This window comes from Dermacentor andersoni, chromosome 3 (assembly GCF_023375885.2).
Source record: "Dermacentor andersoni chromosome 3, qqDerAnde1_hic_scaffold, whole genome shotgun sequence".
NCBI lineage: Eukaryota > Metazoa > Arthropoda > Arachnida > Ixodida > Ixodidae > Dermacentor > Dermacentor andersoni.
This window is the reverse complement of record NC_092816.1, coordinates 2,648,312-2,668,732: the sequence shown is the minus strand read 5'-3', so window position 1 is coordinate 2,668,732 and position 20,421 is coordinate 2,648,312. Positions and strand designations below refer to the sequence as shown.

Here is a 20,421-nt window from a genome sequence, read left to right as displayed (position 1 = left end):
GCCGTTCCAGCAAGTGGGAATGGACCTTCTTGGGCCGTTCCCCACGTCCTCCTTGCAAAATAAGTGGATAATCGTGGCAGCTTACTATTTAACTCGCTATGCGGAGACGAAAGCTGTGCCGCGGGGAACTGCTGCTGAAGTCGCCAGCTTCTTCGTCCACAACATCGTGCTTCGCCACGGTGCACCCCCGCGGTGGAGCGTTTACAGCGAAGTTATTGCAACAAGTCGTCACACTGACGCACACCGACCACCGAAAGACCGCAGCCTATCATCCCCAAACTAACGGCTTAACAGAGCGCCTAAACAGAACATTAGCCGACATGCTCTCCATGTACATTGATGTGGAACACAAAACATGGGATGAAATTTTGCCATACGTCACGTTTGCTTACAATACCGCTGTGGAGGAGACCACCGAGTTTACACCATTTGAGCTTGTTTACGGACGTCGCGTTACAACCCCCTTAGACGCCATGCTCCCGGTAGACCATGGAACCACAAGGAATGACACCACTGAAGATTTCGTCGAGAAAGCCGAGGAAGCTCGCCAGCTTGCTCGGAATCGCATCCGCACCCAGCAGAATACCGACGCCTACCGTTACAACCGGACCCGACGGAATGTCCAGTGCTTACCAGGCGACCGCGTGTGGGTGTGGACACCTATCCGACACCGTGGGCTCTCAGAGAAATTGTTGCGCCGCTACTTCGTCCCCTACGAAGTTGTACGCCGCCTCAGTGATGTGAACTACGAGGTGGTGCCTCAAAGCTCTGATCCTGGTTCGAACCGACGCCGTCCCCGTGCTGAAGTCGTCCACGTAGTACGGATTGAGTCGTACTACGCACGCCAGGGCTAAGCAACCCTCACAAACCGCTTCAGCATTGTGTACATTCCTGTATGTTTTTTTTTTGTCTTTTCATGTTGGCACTCTTGCCCATAGTGCGCGCCCGCTGCCCTTGAAGCGACCGGGCCGGTCGCTTTTGAGAGGGGAGCAATGACGCGAAAAAAGTTTGCACGTGTTGACACGGGACCCTTAAGGCGAGAACGACGAAGTTCGTGGTTGCGCGCGGGCTCTCGGAGGACCAGCCATCGCTAAAGGCAGACGTTTTTTGCCATTCTGTATTTTGCCAAACTGTTTTAGTTGTAATAGCTGGGTGACAATATGTCGCTCAGTAGGCGAAACGCAGTGGGGTCGCCAATGGATCGGGCTCGCATCACTGGTGTTGATTCGATGTTTTACAACAGATGTTTATCCTAGAGGGCGCTCTCCAAGGTCGAATATGTCCCCGTATGAGGCAAGGAGGCAACGTATTTCTTGAGCATGCTGGGGCGGAAGGTAGGGAGCAATCATTTTTGTTAGGGCATTCAAGTCTGAAGGGACAGGGGGCGAACCAAGAGATGAACATGAGGAGCTGTCACAAGTTAAAGCCTAAATGCGGTAGTCTCTGGCTGGCGTTATTTGGCCCAGGGATATTCCGCCCCGGAGTACTTGTGTACAGAGTCCAAAGTTCACAAGCGGAAGGCAGGACGTGTTGTTCGAAATGGTAATGACGGAGTGAGGAAAATCGACGTTATGCGAGAGCAGGATATCCGGATTAGCGGATACGATGTAGTCACCGTCTGTTAAAGGTGGAACGAAGGAGACACCTATGTAGGTAACGGCACGGTGAGGGAGGCGAATGTGCTCAGTGGAACATAGCCGTATCGGAGCACTATCGGGAGGGTCAATAGCAGCAGGTATAGCGAGTTGCACAACACCAGCAGAACAGTCTATCAAAGCGGAATGTGTAGACAGAAAGTCAAGGCCCAGGATGAGGTCGTGAGGGCAGTGCTCTAGAACATAAACTTAAACAGAAGGGTTATGTGCGGCGACACTCACGCGAGCCGGACACATACCAATAACGGCTGGTGTTCCACCGTCGGCGACTTGGACCACAGGCTACGGGGCAGGAGTGAGGACTTTCTTGAGACGATTCCGAAGCTAAGAATTCATCCCAGATACGTGCGCGCCAGTGTCAATCAGAGCGGTAACAGGTGCACCGTCCACGTTCACTTTAATGAGGTTCCGATGTGTGGGCAATGTCAGAAGAGGATGTTTGCGTCGGGTCGGTTTGGCAGCATCACCTCCAGGTGCTGCACCCGTTAGTTTTCCGGAAGGGTGCGCCGGAAGGAGCTAGAAGACGGTGATCGACGAGAAGGGGACGATCGGGAGAAGCGGCGACGTGGCGAAGGAGAGCGGCTAGAGTGGGTAGGAAGAGAAGTGTCGCCCGAATTTACTGGCTGCGTTTGCGGGGGGAACCGAGGAGCAGCATGAGGGCTGTGGGATGGGAGGTAGGACCAGGGGGTCGACTTCCACGAAGAGAGGCAGTGACGTGAAATAGGACCGATACGGCCACAAGTGAAGCAGATAATCCTGTCGTCTGGAGTACGCCATTCGGCCGGGTTGCGATACCACGTTGGGGAATTCAGGCTGCGGGTGCGTATGACAGTGCTGGACGGAGTGTAGTCAGGCCGATTAACTGAGCAGACGTTCGTCAAGCCAACGTTGGCCAATTCTTGGCGCACGACGGACTGGATCAACGAGATGGTCGCCTGGCAATTGTCGGGGCCATGGGTTGGGGTCGTGGGTCGTGACAGGAGATGCGGCTTCTATTTCACGTCGGATATGTAGGATGTCATCAGAGCGATGGGGCGTGGGCGGACTGTGGAGTTCTTGGCTGGTGGACGTAGCAGCCGGGTTGGGAAGGCGGGGAAATGGCTGGAAAATGCGGCGACTCATGGCTTCTTCAAACCGCCGGCATTCGGTAACAATGGCTTGCACAGTGGAGGAATTCTCGAACACAAGGAGATGGAAGGCATCATCTGCTATGCCCTTAATGACATGTGCAACTTTATCAGGTTCAGACATCTTCGGATCCACTTTGCGGCATAGAGCGAGCACGTCCTGGATGTACGTGAGGTAGGATTAAGTGCACGTCTGGACACTCGAAGCTAGGTCTTTTTGGTCGGCGCGCTGACGTCCGACAGGCTTGCCAAACAAATTTTTGAGCTTGTGTTTACAAGTATCCTAGCTGGTAAGTTCCTCCTCGTGGGTCTGAAACCAGACGCGTGCCGTGCCCGCGAGGTAAAATATCAAATTAGTGAGCATGATGGTCTGGTCCGAGTGGTTGCTGGCGCTCACCCGCTCATATAGTTGATGCCAGTCTTCAACATCTGTGTCGTCGGTGCCAGAAAAGGTTCCTGGGTCGCGGGGTTGTGCAAGAATAACGATGGGCATGCCTGCCGACGGGCCCGAAGCATCCTCGCCTTGAGCTGACATTTTAGATGCAGCCAAGGAGCGCCCACTGCGTAAATCCGTCTTGATAATGCTCCCGCAACCTCCACCAAAAATGTTACGGGGTTAAAAACAGTCAGACGTATCTTTACAGGATATTTACAATTATTGTAACAGCTGACATGATAGTAGACAGCGCGCACAGTCCAGAGCATCGTCTTCTTCCGACCAAGATGAAAACACCTTCGTCAGCGTGTCACAATATTGACACATGTACATCTTTATCTTAACCGGGTGACCACGTTTCACCGCCTAGCAAATGTTATCGCACAGCGCAGGAGGCGCCTGCATGTATAGGAAGTTTCTGGAATGTAATCGATGGTTTCATCCGCTGTCTGTGACCGAACCTTGTGTAATATGATTGCACGTGTGCGCGACGCGAATAGTGTAGAACTTTGTGAAGGCACGCAGGTCCCAGCGATTCCTCTGGAACATAAAAGCGGACGCGCTTGACCCGCTGATGAGATTCTCTGCGACCGCCGAGTGTATTCGCCGCTGTCGTTGTTCTTTGAGTGTAGCCTGCTTTCGAGGTCACAAGTCCGCCCAATAAAACGCTAGTTTCGTTAATCACAGTTTCGCTGCCTTCTTCACCGTCACTGCTACGTGACGATATGGCATCTCTCTCTAGTAACATTAAAGAAAATACTGAAATTCGGACAATACCGTTGTACGTTTTGAAGCAGCTCCTTGGGAAATTTATAATTGCCAAAATTGCAGCGGGAACTGCAGTTCATCGGCGTATGCAGCAGAACTGCATCGGCGATACGGCACTGGCACGCGCTATTATTAAACAGCGCGTTTGGCGACTTCGCTGACTAGTGTAGCGTTTCCATCAATAACTTATCAATTACTCTACTTGAGGCAATTGTGACTGCACTTATTCGGCGATGTCACATGTATTCATCGGCAGAAAGATCACAACATCATGTGCCGACAATGCAGGGAATTAAATTAAAGCTGCAAGAATGGAGAGAGAATTATGGCATTTTGGGGGAACTTGAGAATGGCTTCAGAATAGGTAGGCGTCCTGATGATAATTTATTTGTGCTTGCTCAGTGCATTGAGATATCCAGAATAGAAAGGAACCCGTTATATGTGGCCTTTTTATACATTACAGGAGCGTATGAGAAGATAGACCGCAACATTTTATGGGATATTCTGGAAGGGGAAGGCTTACGTGACGATTGTCTACAGCTTTTGAGAGAGATTTACCTAGAAAATACCGATTGAGTTGAATGGGCACGGATAAGAAGCGAGGAGAAAGTTCATATATATAAGGGACTGATGAAGCAGGAGTGCTCTTTGTCCCCTCTGCTGTTTAGGATGTACATGGTGAGGATGGAGAGGGCGCTAGAAGGAAGTGATATCGGGTTTAATCTCTCATACAAACAGGCGGGTACAGTAGTAGAGCAGTAGGTTCCAGGTTTATTTATGTGGACGACATTGTGTTGCTAGCAAACAAGCAAAGCGATATTCAACGTCAGGCTAATTAATATCTGTGGACAAGAAGGGGTGAATTTAAGTTAAAATTAAATTAAATTATGGGGTTTTACATGGCAAAAGCACTTTCTCATTATGAGGCACGCCGTAGAGCAGGACTCCGGAAATTTGGACCACCTGGGGTTCTTTAACGTGCACCTAAATCTAACTACACGGGTGTTTTCGTATTTCCTTCCCATCAATATGCGGCCGCCGTGGCCGGGATTCGATGTCCTGCACGCCCTGCAGGATGATCAGAGAGCCGGGCACCTTCGGTTTTCCCAAACACTTACAAGAATAAAGTATTATTGGCCACGCCTTACCACCGACGTCGCCTGTTACGTCAAGACTTGCCGTGACTGCGAACAACGCAAGACATCGCCAACGAAGCCCGAGGGACTACTACAGCCGATCGAGCCACCTTGCCGACTGCTTCAGCAGATCGGGATGGATTCGTTGCGGCCCTTTCCAATGTCAACATCTGGAAACAAGTGGATAGTCGTGCATCACCCGCTTCGTTGAAACCAAAGCTCTGCCGTAAAGTAGGGCAGCAGAAGTGGCAAAATTCTTCGTCGAGAACATCCTGCTGCGACATGGCGCCCCCAGAAGTCCTCATAACGGACAGAGGAACGGCCTTTACGGCGGAGCTTACCCAAGCCATTCTACAATACAGCCAGACAAGCCACAGGAGGGCAACTGCCTACCACCTGCGGACGAATGGTCTTACGTAGCGCTTGAATAAGACCCTCGCCGACATGCTAGCAATGTACGTCGACGTAGAAGACATGACTTGGGATGCCGTCCTGCCGTACGTAACCTTCGCTTACAACGCGGCGGTGCAAGAAACAACACAGATCACGCAGTTCCAGCTGGTTTGCGTAGGGAACCCTATGACGACTTTCGACGCCATGCTGCGCACCTCACCGACGAGGAGAATATTGATGTCGCCACCTAACTCCAGCGCGTCGAAGAAGCCCGATGACTCACCCGCTTGCGGATCAAAAACCATCAGAGGACCGACAGCCGACACTACAACCTTGGACGACGCTGCGTCGAGCACCAGCCCGGCGACCGTGTTTGTGTTTGAACCCCAACACGCCGACAAGGACTTATCGAGAAGCTTTTACGCCGCCATTTAGGACCCTAAAAGATCATCCAACGCATTGGCACACTCGACTATGAGGTCGTGCCAGGCGGCATTTCGATATCACAGCGGCGCCACTCATGATCTGAAATAGGCCATGTTGTGCCACTTATGCCGTTCTAACAGCGCTAACGAACTTTGTCACTTTGCATAGCTGAACTCTAGCCCTTCTTTTTTGGAGTGTGTTACTTTGGACTTTGTTTCTTAGTTCTTGCGTCACTTTTGTAAAGTTATTTTTGATAAAGCTTCCTCCTCAAGAGGAAGCTTTATCTCGGATGCTCCTGTCTAAATACATGTAGAAGGTGAATTAGTTTTTCTCGGCAACCACTGCACAAAATTTGATGAGATTTGTTGCCTTTAAAAGAAAAACTTAAATTCTACTGTCTTCTGGTTTCAAATTTTTTTTATTTAGGCTGTAAATTCTTTATTAAAACTTGGCGCAAATCTCAAATTTTCAGAAAACGAAACTATCATGTTTAAGACTCTGTAACCCAACAATGAAAAATAATATCGCACTTCTGTGAATCGCATCTAATAGTACATCTACAGCGGACAAAATTGATACCTTACAAATGAATCTCAAACAATTTAGCATTATCGAAATACGACTTTGCAGAACCCTTACGTACCACGTAACTAATTCACGTAAGATACAAATTGACATACGAAATTTGCCCGCTCTGACTCTTATAATAGATGCCGTATGAAGAACCGCGATATCTGTTATTGATGAAGAGCTATTAGTTTGTAAACGTCGTGCTTCTATTTCTCCCGCACTTTCAAATTTTTCAAAATATTTAAAACAAAATTCAGGCCCTAAATTGAACTTCCGCTTCCAACAGATACTAGAAGTTAACTTTCTCAAATTCAACAAAGTCCATTAAAAGTGATCCAGGGGTTATCTCAGAAAAGTGTTTCTGCGTTTTACATTTATTTTAATAGGCCGCGTCGGAGTTGGGCCCGAGCTAAAGCTTCCTCTTAAACAATTCTTCGAGAGATGAAATACATGAATAATAACTGCATTGCCCTTGCCAAACATACTGCAGACGAATTCTTGAACGCTACGCACTGTCAAAACAAGTAGTATATCTATTTTTGTAATAAAAAGATATACTCGTATGGGCCAGACATTGTGCTCAAAATAACTGATATCAATGCTTCCATGTTCTTGTCTATTTAATAAGCAAATAAAATATCACACGAACCTTAGAACTATATCAGTTCGAAACCAGCAAAGCAGTGCATGTCACTGATATGAAAAATGTAAGGGCCATGAAATGAACAAGTTGAGGATAAATATGTTAATGAAACGTTGTCATTCAACAACCTTGTTTACATTTTTGTACATATGCAACGGCCAATGAAAAGTCTCAATGACGCTGTCATTTATTCCAATGTATTACGCAGGAGCAGCTGTCACCGGTCGTGTATCGTGAGTAATTGCACCGAAATTATTGTCCCAACAGAGAGCACCTATATAAAGCCGTTCTGCAAGATATACGAGGGCGAGTCAAATGAAAGTGAGCCAATGCAAATATATGACAAACGAGGTACTTAATTTAAAAGTAGTCTCCATGAGCATTTAGACGTTTATCCCATTGACTAACGAGTCGGGTGAATCCCGTCTCATAAAACTCCTTAGGTTGCTGCTTCAACAAATCTGCAATAGACTATTTCACGTCATTGTCCGATACGAATCTGTTTCCCTTAAGCTGTATTTTTTTTTTCATTTGCCCCGAAATGTGGAAGTCGCAAGGCGACATGTCTTACGTGTATGGCGGATGTCGCAGCCTTTCCCACTTGAAATTTGCAGTTTTGTATTAAAGGGAAGCTGAAAGGTTTTCCAGAAAAAATGAGTGAAGAGCAGTACGCCGTGGTTTTCAACCCTCTGAATTCGGATATCGCATCGAAATTGAGTGAAAGAGAGCGCAAACATATTTTATTTCGACGAAAAGTGCAGCAGCAGACACGCCCAGCTTGCGCGCCTCGTTTCCTCCTGTGATTGGTCGGGCGCCTCGTGACGTCAACAATGGTGTTCTTCCGGACCGATTGCTGCCGCTACGCACGAAGCACGGTGCAAAGTAGTTTGGTGATGTTTTGCTGAGACGGTCATGGAAATTTACGAGAGCTTGCGTTTCCCTGAGGAGTTCGGCGTTAAGTCCAAACTCTACGAGAGCGATTTTGCGAGCGACGGTGATGGGCGACGGCTTCGGGCGACAAAACGGGCCGTCGCTTGAACAAACCGCTCGGTGTTGCCGCTCGATCGCTCGTTCCTAGAAATCTAGAACTCGTGGCTCGTTGCCCGGAAATGCTATGAGCGACTAGCCAATTGTGCGAAGCCGAAACTGGATGTACATAACTCAAATACTGCTGTTTGTCGCACGGAACGAGCAAACTATTGAATTTTACACGTGCAAGAATAAGAACCTAGTGCAAGACCTTCAGAAATATTTTAGGCTCCTTCTTCAGTAAAATACATCACGTTAAATTGATAAAGCATGCGTCACGCTAGTTTCGGCGCCTATATTGCTGCCCTCATTCTGGGAAGTCGTCGCTCAAAGCCGTCGCTCGCGTGGAGTTCGGCTTGCAGAGGACGAGTGAACGCGACAGCCATCGCCTCGCTTGTAGCGCTGTCGCTGTCGCGTGCAAGATCACTTGTAAGGGGTTTATACTTTACTCCCTACATGTACGAGCCGACTGCGGAGAGCCGGCCTCTCCAAGAAGCAAAATATGCTGGTGCAAGCACTACTTTCCACGCGAACGAAGGCGAAGCGTTAGCATCTCCTTGTGTTGGAAATGTTCTTTGGTGAGTATGTTTTTTGCTAAGCTGCATTCAGCGTTCCAGTGAGTACGTTTCCGGGCAAATCAACTGTAGTGTTATGTTCCTGCATGCCTCCTCGTAGAACGTAAGCGGTGATGCGATCTTCAGCATTTGTGCGCTGCCCCAAAGCTGTCGGCAATCTACACAGACGGTTTAAACGCGGGAAAAGCTTACCGGCTGTTGTAGCACGTGTAGTATAGAACCTTCATCAGGGCGCCATCCGCACGCTACTCGTAACCGGCGAATTCCGTCGGCTACGTGAGATGGTCGGTTTCTTATGTGTGCGAGAGAAGGGGGAGTGCAGCGTCTTGGCGTGAGCAGGCTTTCCAACACATGCAAACTTTACGCTTGCACTGCGTTATGGTAGCTGCATGCAGGCTATTTCACAACACACGTGCGAATAGAAAATTCGCGGCGCTTGGCGATGAAACCTGCGTCAAGGGTGGGCGATAAACATGCACCTTCCGTTCAGCGTGCTAACCATTTTTTTAGGAGAACCCAAAGCACGCATTATTGATAAACACTGGTAGTAATCGTCACGGAAGTGGTTAGAGCACAACACTTGTTCTTGAGCGCTTGAAGTTGTTTCGCTTCACAGCAGCCTCCCACTTAGCTGAAAGCTTCTTGTCTTGCAGGAACTAATGGAACATCGGAACATCGTCGCGGCCGCTGGTGTTCGTGCAAGCGTAGGCTGCACAGAACGCCGGCATGATCGGCCTACAAGTTCAATTGATGCTGCGCACGTCAACTATACACACAAATAAAGGAATGTAGGGTCGAGCGAAGCAGATTAGGACCGCACGCACGCAGAAATAAGCCCGGTCAGGCACGGTCGCGGAGGCTGCGAAGGAGCGGAACACCAGTGTTGACGTCACTACGCCGCCGTTTCCGGTCTCCGCTCGCATCGTCAGCGTCAGCAGCAGCGCGCGGCGCTCGACGGGGGGCGGAGCTACAGCGCAATTTTAACCGACGATTGCGTCGCTCCTCAGTGAAAAATCCCCCCCAATATTTTACCTTCATGGTTTATAAGGTTCACGCATCCGTATATGAGCGTCTTATTGAATTGGACAGACTCTTTAGCAGCTTCCGTTTAACCACATCAGCGACGTGGGGACGGGAATTGTGGAAAAATTAAAAATTAAATTATGGGGTTTTACGTGTCGAAACGACTTTCTGATTATGAGGCACACCGTAGTGGCTGACTCCGGAAATTTCTACCACCTGGGGTTCTTTAACGTGCACATAAATCTAAGTACACGGGTGTTTTCGCATTTCGCCCCCATCGAAATGCGGCCGCCGTGGCCGGGATTCGATTTCGCGATCTCGTGCTCTGCAGCCCAACACCATAGCCAGGTCGTGGAACAAAATGACCCCATTCGTCATTTTCCACATCGTTTGTTCTTGATTGCCACACGCAGCTGATCCAGTGTTTCACAATATCAGAAACGATTGATAGTCTCTCCGGCTTTAGAAAATTATATCAGTAATAGCCCCTGACGATCGAAAAAAATATAGTAAACAACACATTTCCGGCGAAAATGAGGGCCTTTGCTTTCTTTGGGGGCAGTGAATTCGAATGTTTCCACTGTAAGCTTTGCCGTCGTGTTTCAGGCTCCTAGTAGTGGCATCACGGTTCGTCCCCGATCACAACTGCAGACAAGAAGTCGTCACTCTCATTGTGATACCGGATCAGATGAGTCAAGGCAGCGCAGAACTTTCTTCTGGCGGTGGTTCGACATCTTGGGCTTCCATTGCGCACACAAGAGCCGATGACCGAGATGTTCATGAATTATGGTGTGAACCGAACCGCGACTGATGTTCACACGCTTTGCCACTTCATCGATGTTTATCCTCCGTTCTTGTCTCATCAGCTCATCAACTTTTGCACTTGTGTTGGGGCACCGGTTGCACGATGACTTCTGCCCGGTCTTGGATCGTCTTTGCAACTTTCACGTCCTTTTTCAACCGTTTGCTCCAATGCTTCACAGTGGCCAATGAAATGCAATGTTCAACGTACACGGCAGCCATACGGCGGATAATTTCCTTTTGGGAAACAACTTCAGCTGTCAAAACATTCACGACACCGAGCTGCTGAACTTCTGAAGTGTCCATTACGTCACGCAACAATGTTCAATCGAGTGTATGAGAGCATTAAAGAACATTTACCCTCACATCTGCGTGTCACTTTTGTAAATGAAAGATGCCTGTGTGCTAGGCGCAAGCCTCGCAGGCAATGAACCGAACCATTATTGCGCGGCGTGGGTAGGCTCACTTTCATTTAACTCGCCCTCGTTCATTAGAAATGCGAAGATACCATGGAATATGCAAATGCTTCATAAAGGGAAAAAAAAGTGCCACTGGAAAGAAAATTCACTGCACGTATACACAAAACCTTGCAACAAGATATTTAAATATACGTATAAGTGTCCAATAAATCTACGTATCTAAGAAAAAAGTCACTCTATATAATGCGTCAAACAACGCAAATAAACATGTAGCGCAATCACAGATTCACAAAATCCTAGATCCCGCCCCCATTCCATCCACTCCATTCGGTGTATCGAGTGCGACGGAAGGCGGCGTGCTTGCTCCACACTTTTCTCCTTTGCGCACACAAGACTGAGTCACCATCGTCGGCTCACCCATTCCATCCCCCATCCCCCCTCCTACTCTTTCAATCGCACACACAGCATGCGGCGCGCGCTCACGACGTTATTGCCCTGAGACTTCATACGAAGCATGAGGGCGACGGCGACAGGAGGAATGCGCTTGGAGTCTTCATATAATTGCTATCACAATAATATAATAATAGCATCCGGCAACCGAAGCGTGCCGTGGCCGATTACTTTCCGCAAAAGAAATAACAAACTGTCACGTACCATGGGACACTTCGCTGCGCCGCAATAATGTATCTTTTTTTTTTCCTTTTGTGGGGCCGGGGCACCGAAATGAAAAGAAAAAAACGCAAAGGAGAGCATGTTGGCCACAATCCAATGCCTACTTTGGGCACCTAATGTTGCTACCGAATGAATATCGAAGAAAACGTGAGACGCTTGGTCCACCGAGAACCATACGCATAGTGCTCGCTCGGTATTTTACCGGCAGACAAGACTTTCAGGAGAGGCTGCGCTCAAGCGAACACGGTGTAATCCGTCAAGTCTTCACAGTGATGGCGGTGAGCGACCATTGTTTCTTTTTCTCGTCTGCTAGCCAGAAGGCGTCCAAAACTCTGCCAGGCGAAAATTCACTCGGCCAGAGAAAACCACACGCGCACCGAATTACGCCGCGCGGTGGTTTCGGGGCAACACAAGAAAAACGCATGCGCTCTGGCTGGCTCTGCCAGCCCGCGGGTAGGGTTGCGAGAATAAAAAAAAATGTAAGAGGCTCAATGTGTCCTCACGAGTAAAAGACTAAGAAGAAAAAATAAATAAGAACGTAGTTACCCTGGCTGGCTTTAGTGTCTTGACAGGGATGCTTTGGCGAAGGTGAAAAAAAAAAATAAATATCGTGGGATCGAATCCCGGCCACGGCGGCCGCATTTCGGTGGGGACGAAATGCGAAAACACTCGTGTACTTCGATTAAGGTGCACGTTAAAGAAGCCCAGGTGGTCGAAATTTCCAGAGTCCCCCACTACGGCTTGCCTCATAATCAGAAAGTGGTTTTGGAACGTAAAACCCCATAATATATTTTAAAAATTTTTATGCGACATGACGGCTTAAATGAACCACCACAACGCTTCGTCTCATCGTATCTCGCTGCATGTTTTGTCAACTTCTCTGAAAGTGTGTTGATTTGGCTTGTCTCGTTGTATGTTCCGATCTGAGACTTTAGAAAAGTCAATGCACCTTTCGCATCAAAAGTTTATTAGAACTTTATACCCATAAAGTGTCAGAATTAAAATCCAAGCGCTCCCGATTCCGCGGCCTCAGCGAGATGCCGCGACGAGCCCGGCCGCCGCCGCGCCTTTGGAACTTTGTGCTCGGATGAAGCTGCTTGCGTTACGATATGCGACTCCCGCTGCATGGGTGTTGCCACGAAATCCAGCCCGATTTCGTAATGTTCGCGCTAAAATGTTTTTGGAGCGTGAAAAGGACATCCTAGACAAAATCGAGCATGATTTCCAGCGCCGGGGGTTGTTTTGGCCAGCGGCGTATGGACAGCACAAAAAATTTCGGGGTGGGGGGGAGCTGAAGCCCCATAAGCTTCAGCCCCCTTCAGAGCTTCAGAGTGCTTCCAGTAACCTGCCAGGACAAGCCACCGGAGGGTCAACCAACGGAAATAAGGCCGTGCCAGTAAGACTTCGCGGATGTGCAAGTCTTGTTCTCGTGTAGAATAGATTATTCAGTAACTCAAAATAATATATCGGTTTTAGCAGTTACAATGGTGACTCTGTTTGCATGTGGGTTACTCGATTGTAGGTAAATTTGTCCTGATGTGAAAATCTGTAATACATAGTCGCATGTTAAGCAAAAGTGATGCTTCTGAAAGTAAGACAATCGAAAGCATAAGTTCACGTTTCTTGCTTGCTTGTAGCTTTCGGTGCCTTTTAGAAGATAGCGCCGGCACGGCTACATTTTCAGTCCGCCTATTATAGCGGCATGAGTGCCTCGACGCACTCTCGAGGGCGCGCATCTAGACGCCCTAGTGGCTAACTTGGGACTTAGTAGAGCGTCCACTGGAGTGCACCCCTGCGGCCGTTATATGAGCTCTTGCGTTCCCGCTGCTGCTCGTACGGTGAAAAATAGTCTTGCTTGTGAACGCCTTGCATCTTGGGGAAGTTAAAGCAGGCCAAGAAAAGAACCAAATACTTTGTTTAAGACTAAAAAACAACTAACGTTGATTTCGATAGAGATCGCTTTGTTGCAGTGTATGGAGGCACAGCATCCATAAGTGCGCAGCAGCCCACCTTTCATTCGGCTACCTATTTTTGCCGTAATGATTGAAACCCGGAGGGTAGTGCAGCAGAAACGCCGTTTTTTTCTTAATTGCCACCGAGTAGCGCTTGCCGCTGGGCGATACACTAGGTGCCATTTGAAAGCGCCGAAAGGGAACTTTCTAATGCCACATGTCCCTATAGTTCTCGAGACTGCCACCTTAAACGAATTGGCACGGCGGAAGGGTACTCAGGAGCCGGTTTGGAGCATAGTGCGACTACGATCGCTGCATTTTTATTGTCAGCCAACACTGCTAGTATCTGCGGCACTGAAGGCGTGCGGTGTAATAGAGCGGGACTGATCGCTGGACTGGTCGCTGGCCCAGACGAATGTGCCGATATTCGTCTCAGGAGACAACTTGTCAGCGACGCGTGGCGCATTGTGGCTGCCGTGGCGGACAATATTCCGGCGCAGCGTCAAGTCTCTACTAGTGGCCGAAGACTGTCTCGTGCGGCGACCAGTGTTCGGGGCGAGCAACGTGCCTAGTGGGGCACAGCTGCCGTGCCGCACGAATCCACGCAGGCCATGTGGCGTCTGCACGCAGATCCAGTCCCTGTGCCGGTAGAGGGCGGTGACGAGGGTGCCCATGGGTAGCACTGACTGTGGCGTGCCACCCAGATGGAGCTGAACGCACTGCATCACCACCATGGCCTCCTGCGTGCCAATCGCGGTCGTCCGGTCAGGCAGGCGGTATGCCGGATTAGCCTGGCCGCAGCAACAGCAGCAATGGCAGCAACAGCGCTGACAGCAACAGCAGCCATCGAGTGAGCAGTCACTGCTGTCGTCCTCCTGCAAGTTGGTGGTTTTCAATGGCATTCCGAGAATGGGAACGCTCGCCGCGCACGGGGCGAATATGAGCGCAGCTGCTTCGGTTTCAACAATAACTGTCTCTCTCAGGCTGATTAATTTACTTGTCGTCGCACGTATGCCGCAGACTTATTTATTGAGGCACTAACTGAAATAAAGTCAGTTGTCACTAAACACGTCTTCTGTGCTCGTTGTGGTGGCAGCTATCACGGTTACCAAAACAACATCGGCAGGCCAACTGCTGTTGGAGAGCAGTGCTGTTACCGGCCCATAGCCAGGGCGCCTCAATACCTCCTTGCTCGAGACCATGCTTCTCCGTGCAGGGTGGTGACACGTCCAGCTAAGCCGCCATATTGTGTGAGAATGCGCAAAGGCGTGCTCAGACCACGGAGGAAGGAAACTAAGGAGAGGCCCTGACGTCACTCTTTGTGAAGCAAAAGTGAAGCCGGAATTTGGCGTTGCTCATGGCGATGCTCCGCTTTTTGGGCCACCCTCCTCTCTTGTTTACATCTTTCGCGAAACCACGCCGCGCTGCGCGTGGTGTCGCGCGCAGAGCGCGCGCGCTCGCGCAACATCTGGCAGAGCACGGTGCAGGTAACACAGCGCAACAAGACACGGTGACTAACGCAAACCCGCCCACTCAGCGCCTTTGCCACGGCCCGAAACCTACCAGAGCAACACGTGTGAGCGCTCAAAACCATAACAACGCCGCCAATGTGGCCCAAAAGGCGTGGCCATACAACAAAAAAAAATAAAAAAGCAGCAAAAAAAATGAGAACGTACTACGTCATTTCCGCCACACTTTTCTCCTAGCGCGCGGAGCGGGTAGGGCCTCTCCTTAGTTTCCTTCCTCCGCGGCTCAGACGGACAGCGGGAATTTTGGTGCTGCGCTCACTAACGGTCTGAAAATGTGAAGATTTTGCAGTTTATATGTTTACGTTCAGTATAATATTTACATCTCTCCTTAAAAACGGTGGCAAAACACGTACAGTAATATAGTTCTGCAGTTAACAGTTTCGAGCGCAGCGGATAACCAGTCGTCCTAGCCGCGCTTTTAAATGCCTAAGCATTTCTATGCTTAGCCAAGAAAAGCCGTTTATCCGTCCATTCTTCCGTGGCGTAAGACGACCGCTTTCAAGATAGAGCCCGCAGCAGCGAGCGGCTTTACCTTCGTGCTGCTTGTCGCTTCAACGCGTACAAACCAGTGAGAACACAGCGCCCACGAAGCTCTCAGCACACGCCACACCTTGACCCTTTCAAAGATCGCTTTCTATATGTGTGCCCGTGCATCTGTCTTCAACGCGAAGGGGCGGAAACATGGCATTACCTGAACCACGGGCATTACCTGAACCACACTTCCGGTTTCGGTTTTGTGCGCGCGCGTTTTGAATGCTAGCTGGAACGCGTTATGCCAGCTACGCTGATCGGCGTTTCGTTTACTCTACTGCTCAACCGCTCGCGGTAATGGGGCGAAATTGTTTCATTATTATGTAAAAATGATAGCGAATGGTCTTTACAAGCCTCCATGGAATATGTGCCACTTGCGATTTCATAGAGAGAGGCAAGACGCCCTTTGTAATGACGAAATGTTTATTTCGCTCTATATAAATGGTCATTCCAGGCTTTATGTGCACTCATACAACATTGTGGCACCTGGTAAGCAGCAGTACTTCCCGTACAAAGCTCCACCAGATGACGTCAGCTGAAAAAAAGTAAATTACAAGCATGTGTAATTTTCGCATTAACACCCTATACGAATAATGCGTGTAGAGGCGAAACGTGCTAAAGTGGTGAATGGGTGCATTACAAACAAAAGCAATTCGCTTTTACACACATGGCGCAGAAAATACGTGACTCATCCCAAGAAATACCATACATATCACGAAAACATCCCATTTTCCAGCATTTCTACATTCGGGCCTGCACTTTACCAGCACAAATACACGGGCGAACGCGCATTTGCAAAAGAACTTGGCATCAACCGACGCGATAGTACGCTAGCTATACACAGAGGTGGCCACAACACGCTCTTAACCAGACCATGCAGGACGCTCGCAGAATTCCTTGCAAGGCCTGTTTTCAATCATTCAGAAGACAGAATTTCCGAGTTAAAAGTTCCTATTGTTTGAGTTCCTTGGCGTTATCTTTTTCGCGTTCTGCCGGCGCAAGCAACACTCCCTGTTATCACTCTTGGCAATCGCTCGTCACATTTTCGACAACCGTGAGTTCCGAAAGAAGTTGTATGTTGTCGCTGGGCTATAAAACGCGTCACAAACTGGTCCCACTAAGATTCAGTACACGCCAAACTAGCTTTGTCACCACTGCCGAGCTGACTTTCGCTAGATCCCGACAGGCGCGGCGACTGTGTCTCAAAGTTATCCCGAAATGTAACGACATTAATTACAATCATGTTGGAGGTCAGAGAAAGCGTCATGAACTTGTCCCAGTAAGGTTTTGCACACGCGAAACTAACTGCGGCTCACCGCCTTACTGCTTTTCGCTAACTGCGTCACAACACCAGGCGCGCCGAGCACGCTGAAAAATTACCGAAATTAGTCACAATAATGTGGGACTCACAGAAAGCCTCGCAAACAGCTCCCAGTACAAGTCATTATCTCAAATTAACTGCGGCAGTACCGCTGAGCTGTTTTTCGTTAATTGCGTCACAAGTCTAGGTTCCGTGCAGTAAGCTTAATTGCTCGAAATGCGTCACAGACTGCAAGCAAAATTTCTCGCCTTGCCGTAGTCCAATAGTGCAGTGGTGCCGTGTCGAAGTGCAGAAGGAACGCGATAATACGCCGGGAGCCCCGAAAACCAGTCTAAACAAAGAAAGAAAACAGGCAGATGGGTCGCCGTACAGGCCAACGCTCACACGCGCAGCAGACCTCGCTCGCTTCGACGGCGTGACTGAGGCATGCCTCATTGGCCTGTCGCTAGGTAACGCAAGAAAAGTAAGTCCCTAAGTATACCTTAATTATTGCGCAGATATTTTTAGCTTTGCCGGGGAAGAATAAAAGGAATAAAACAATGTCTGTTGACTCCATTTCAAATTCTTTTTTTTTTCGATGCTCACGGCAGCAAACGGTCGACATTACTACTAGCGTGATGTGTTTCATGTTGATAGTTTTCGCCGAGTCCTTTCCCTGTGGGCGTAGCCTGAGCCATCGCCCCTAGATGGCACCGCCAAGACGACGAGTTCGGACGCTCCGTTCGCGACATGGCCCAATCCGGGTGATTGTGTGTTGCGATCCTGCGCGTCTGACAGCTGCCCCCTTTTACGTGGTCTCCTCCCAGAATGTCTAGATACGGCGCGAGTCCTTGAGGGTTCTGGCCAGGTGTCCATCTGTTTGGTGGGCTGCCCTTATGGCTGTCTTCTGTGCGTTTCTTGAGTTTAGCTGATGCCTTTAGCTTTCACACTCATTCAGTCTTTCACTTCGGCTAGGCGCGGGCGCCACGCAGTCTTCACAGCGATTGTGGCCCCATCTCGGCTTCGTACGCTTACTTTTTTTGGTCGTGTTCCGAAAGGCGCGACCATTGTTGATGTTTGCAAGGTGCTTGTGCAGCGCTTTTCGCAGTCTGTTCAGGATTTTGGTGCGGGTCATTTCGAGGTGACTTTCAAGAGTAAGGCCGACGTTGGTCACTTCTTAGCTGATCCCACATTGAATATTCGCGATGTTGTCGTTTGGTTCGAGCATCGGGGTGTTCGTACGAAGATTTTTAGTCTTTGGCTACCCCACGGATCTTCGAGACGAATCTCTTCTGACCAAGCTGGAGGTCTTCGGCAGGATCCAAGGAATCGCCGAAGAGTCCGTGCCGGGGTTCTCTGGCATTGGTGCAGAGAACCAGCGCGTTCGGATGGAGATGACGCGGCCCGTTCTTAATTCTTTGCGTAGGAGAGCGTGTCGTGCAGTTTAAATACGAGGGAGTCATTCGGTTCTGCGGTAGGTGTAACCTACGGCAGTGCAGGTGTAGGCCTGCGACGCGGCGTGCGTGCGATGGGGCTGAGCCCACGCGGTCTCGGCGTGTAGTTTCCGCACCTACTGGTGAGTAGCCGTGCGGCCAGAACAGCAGGAATCTGCAACCGAGCAGCCGGTTGCTTCGCCCGTAGAAAACCCAGCAGTTGAGTTGGCGAACGAGGACAGCCAGGCTGCTTTGAGCGTGGTAGATACTGCCGCGGTTCCGCGGATTCCGACGTGCCCGCTCGGGGGGTTGGCGAGGAGGTTGACGCGCCGCTCACTGGCGCCGCAGTAGTAGAACCGGAGCCCGCTGCGCCGGCCGTGGTCTCTGGCGAGCCGGAGCCGCTGACTGACGCGACCGACGGTGTTCCATTGGACGCTGAAACAGGGAGGCGACCGCGCAGCGGCCGTCGGACTCGGATGGCAGTTACTCCCATGGCTCGGATCCTGGCCCTCCTGTACCCAAGCTCACTGCTGTGGCACTTTCAGACTCAGATTCGGAGACTGACGTTCTTTCGAATAGTGAGGATAATTTTCCTTGTGTACACACTGTAGGGGCTTCGGATGCGACTGCTCCGAAATGTCACATAACTCGCACGCTTCTACCCATGACGTGTCTCTAGTCTCGGAGACTACCTCATGGGCAGTTCTCGCTTTTGGATCTTATTCGGCTAGTATTACTCAATACTATAGCCTGTTCTTTCTCTAGCCTTTATGAAGCGAAGCTTTCTTTGCCTATCCTTCGACTTTCCCACAGCTGCTGCTGCTGCTGTGGGCTGCTACTGTCGCGCACACCCCTTCGGCGGGTGGTTCACAGCGTGTATGTAGATGACAGGCGCGAGTCAGAGAGAAAAGGCGACGGAAGAAACTCGTTTTCACCCCACCACGTGGAATGTGCACAATACCCTCTGGAGTTACCTGGCCGTCGTCACATTAGCCGCTTGACAGCTGTGATTATCCGTGACTCTCCTGAGAACCATTGCAGAAACTGAAGCGCTTCCCTTTCCATTAGCATGCGAGGCCAGAGGGGACGCAGGAAGAACTGTAGAGAGGAGAAGAGGAGAGGGAAGAGAAGAGGCAGTTCCCATACAATAAATGGGGGAAGGTGACGTGAGAAGGCAAGGAAACGCCACTACTATACGACAGTGATTGCAGGGACACAGCATAAGCTTAAAGGGCCCTCACCAGGCCCCTTAGAAAATTTTATTTATAGGCTGGAAGTTATTACGTGTCCTCTAGGGAGCGTTCTGCCACAAAAATATTTCAAATCGGCTCATTAACAAGCGAGATAGAAATATTTCAGTGCCGCGAACCCTTGATTTCAGCAGGTGGGCTCCACTGCCAAGCAAGACGCTCTCTCCACTCGCCCCGTCTAGCCTTCGCAAGCGATATTCCTTCCCCGCGTTCTCCCATACCAGACCTCGAGGATCGCGTGACACATACGTCACAGGCTCCGCCATCATTTTCTCCTCGCTTTCTTGTTCGGCGCTACGTACTACCGCTGACGGCGCCGTGCGCGAGCTGTTGTTTCTTTCGCGAAGCGCATGATGTTGCGCGCTGTGCCCCAGGACACATGACTGGCAGTGTAGTTCATTGCTACACGGATACTGAGGTAGAACAAGCGGATCGCAGAGCATGATCACGCGCTGGAGCACGGTAGAAAATGGCATAGCTTCGGTACTTATGCACGTGATCGCACGACCGTTAGAACAAGCAGACGAAGCGGAAATACCATCTCTCTTGCTTCGGTGCGAAGTAAAACAAAAAACATGCAGACATTCTGTTTGTGTGTTTTATTATTTCTTTAAACTGCCATTCGTCAAATCAAGTAACAGATCGCGCAGATAACAGATGTTGTCTTGAATAATTCTCAAAGTCACGTGTCACCACGAGCGACGTCACACTGCGGACTCAAGTACGTAGGCGCCGGGACGCGAATACGTCATT

General features: G+C 49.8%; 1 protein-coding gene across 6 annotated transcripts in view; it reads right to left on the bottom strand.

Moving 5' to 3' along the window:
* The window catches only part of LOC129382171 (uncharacterized), a 431,723-nt gene that overhangs the window by 130,841 nt on the left and 280,461 nt on the right, over positions 1–20,421 (bottom strand). For 3 of the 6 annotated variants that reach the window (XR_011893257.1, XM_072287037.1, XM_072287039.1), the window contains one exon: positions 13,912–14,500. The exons of 2 other annotated variants lie outside the window; for them this stretch is intronic. Coding sequence is in view for 3 of the 4 variants with exons in the window: in XM_072287037.1 (XP_072143138.1) it covers positions 13,952–14,500 (549 nt within the window). In the remaining variant the exon portion in view is untranslated. Of the gene's footprint in view, positions 1–13,911; positions 14,501–20,421 lie in introns of those variants that run through there. One more of the 6 variants, XM_072287042.1, reaches the window with a different exon arrangement.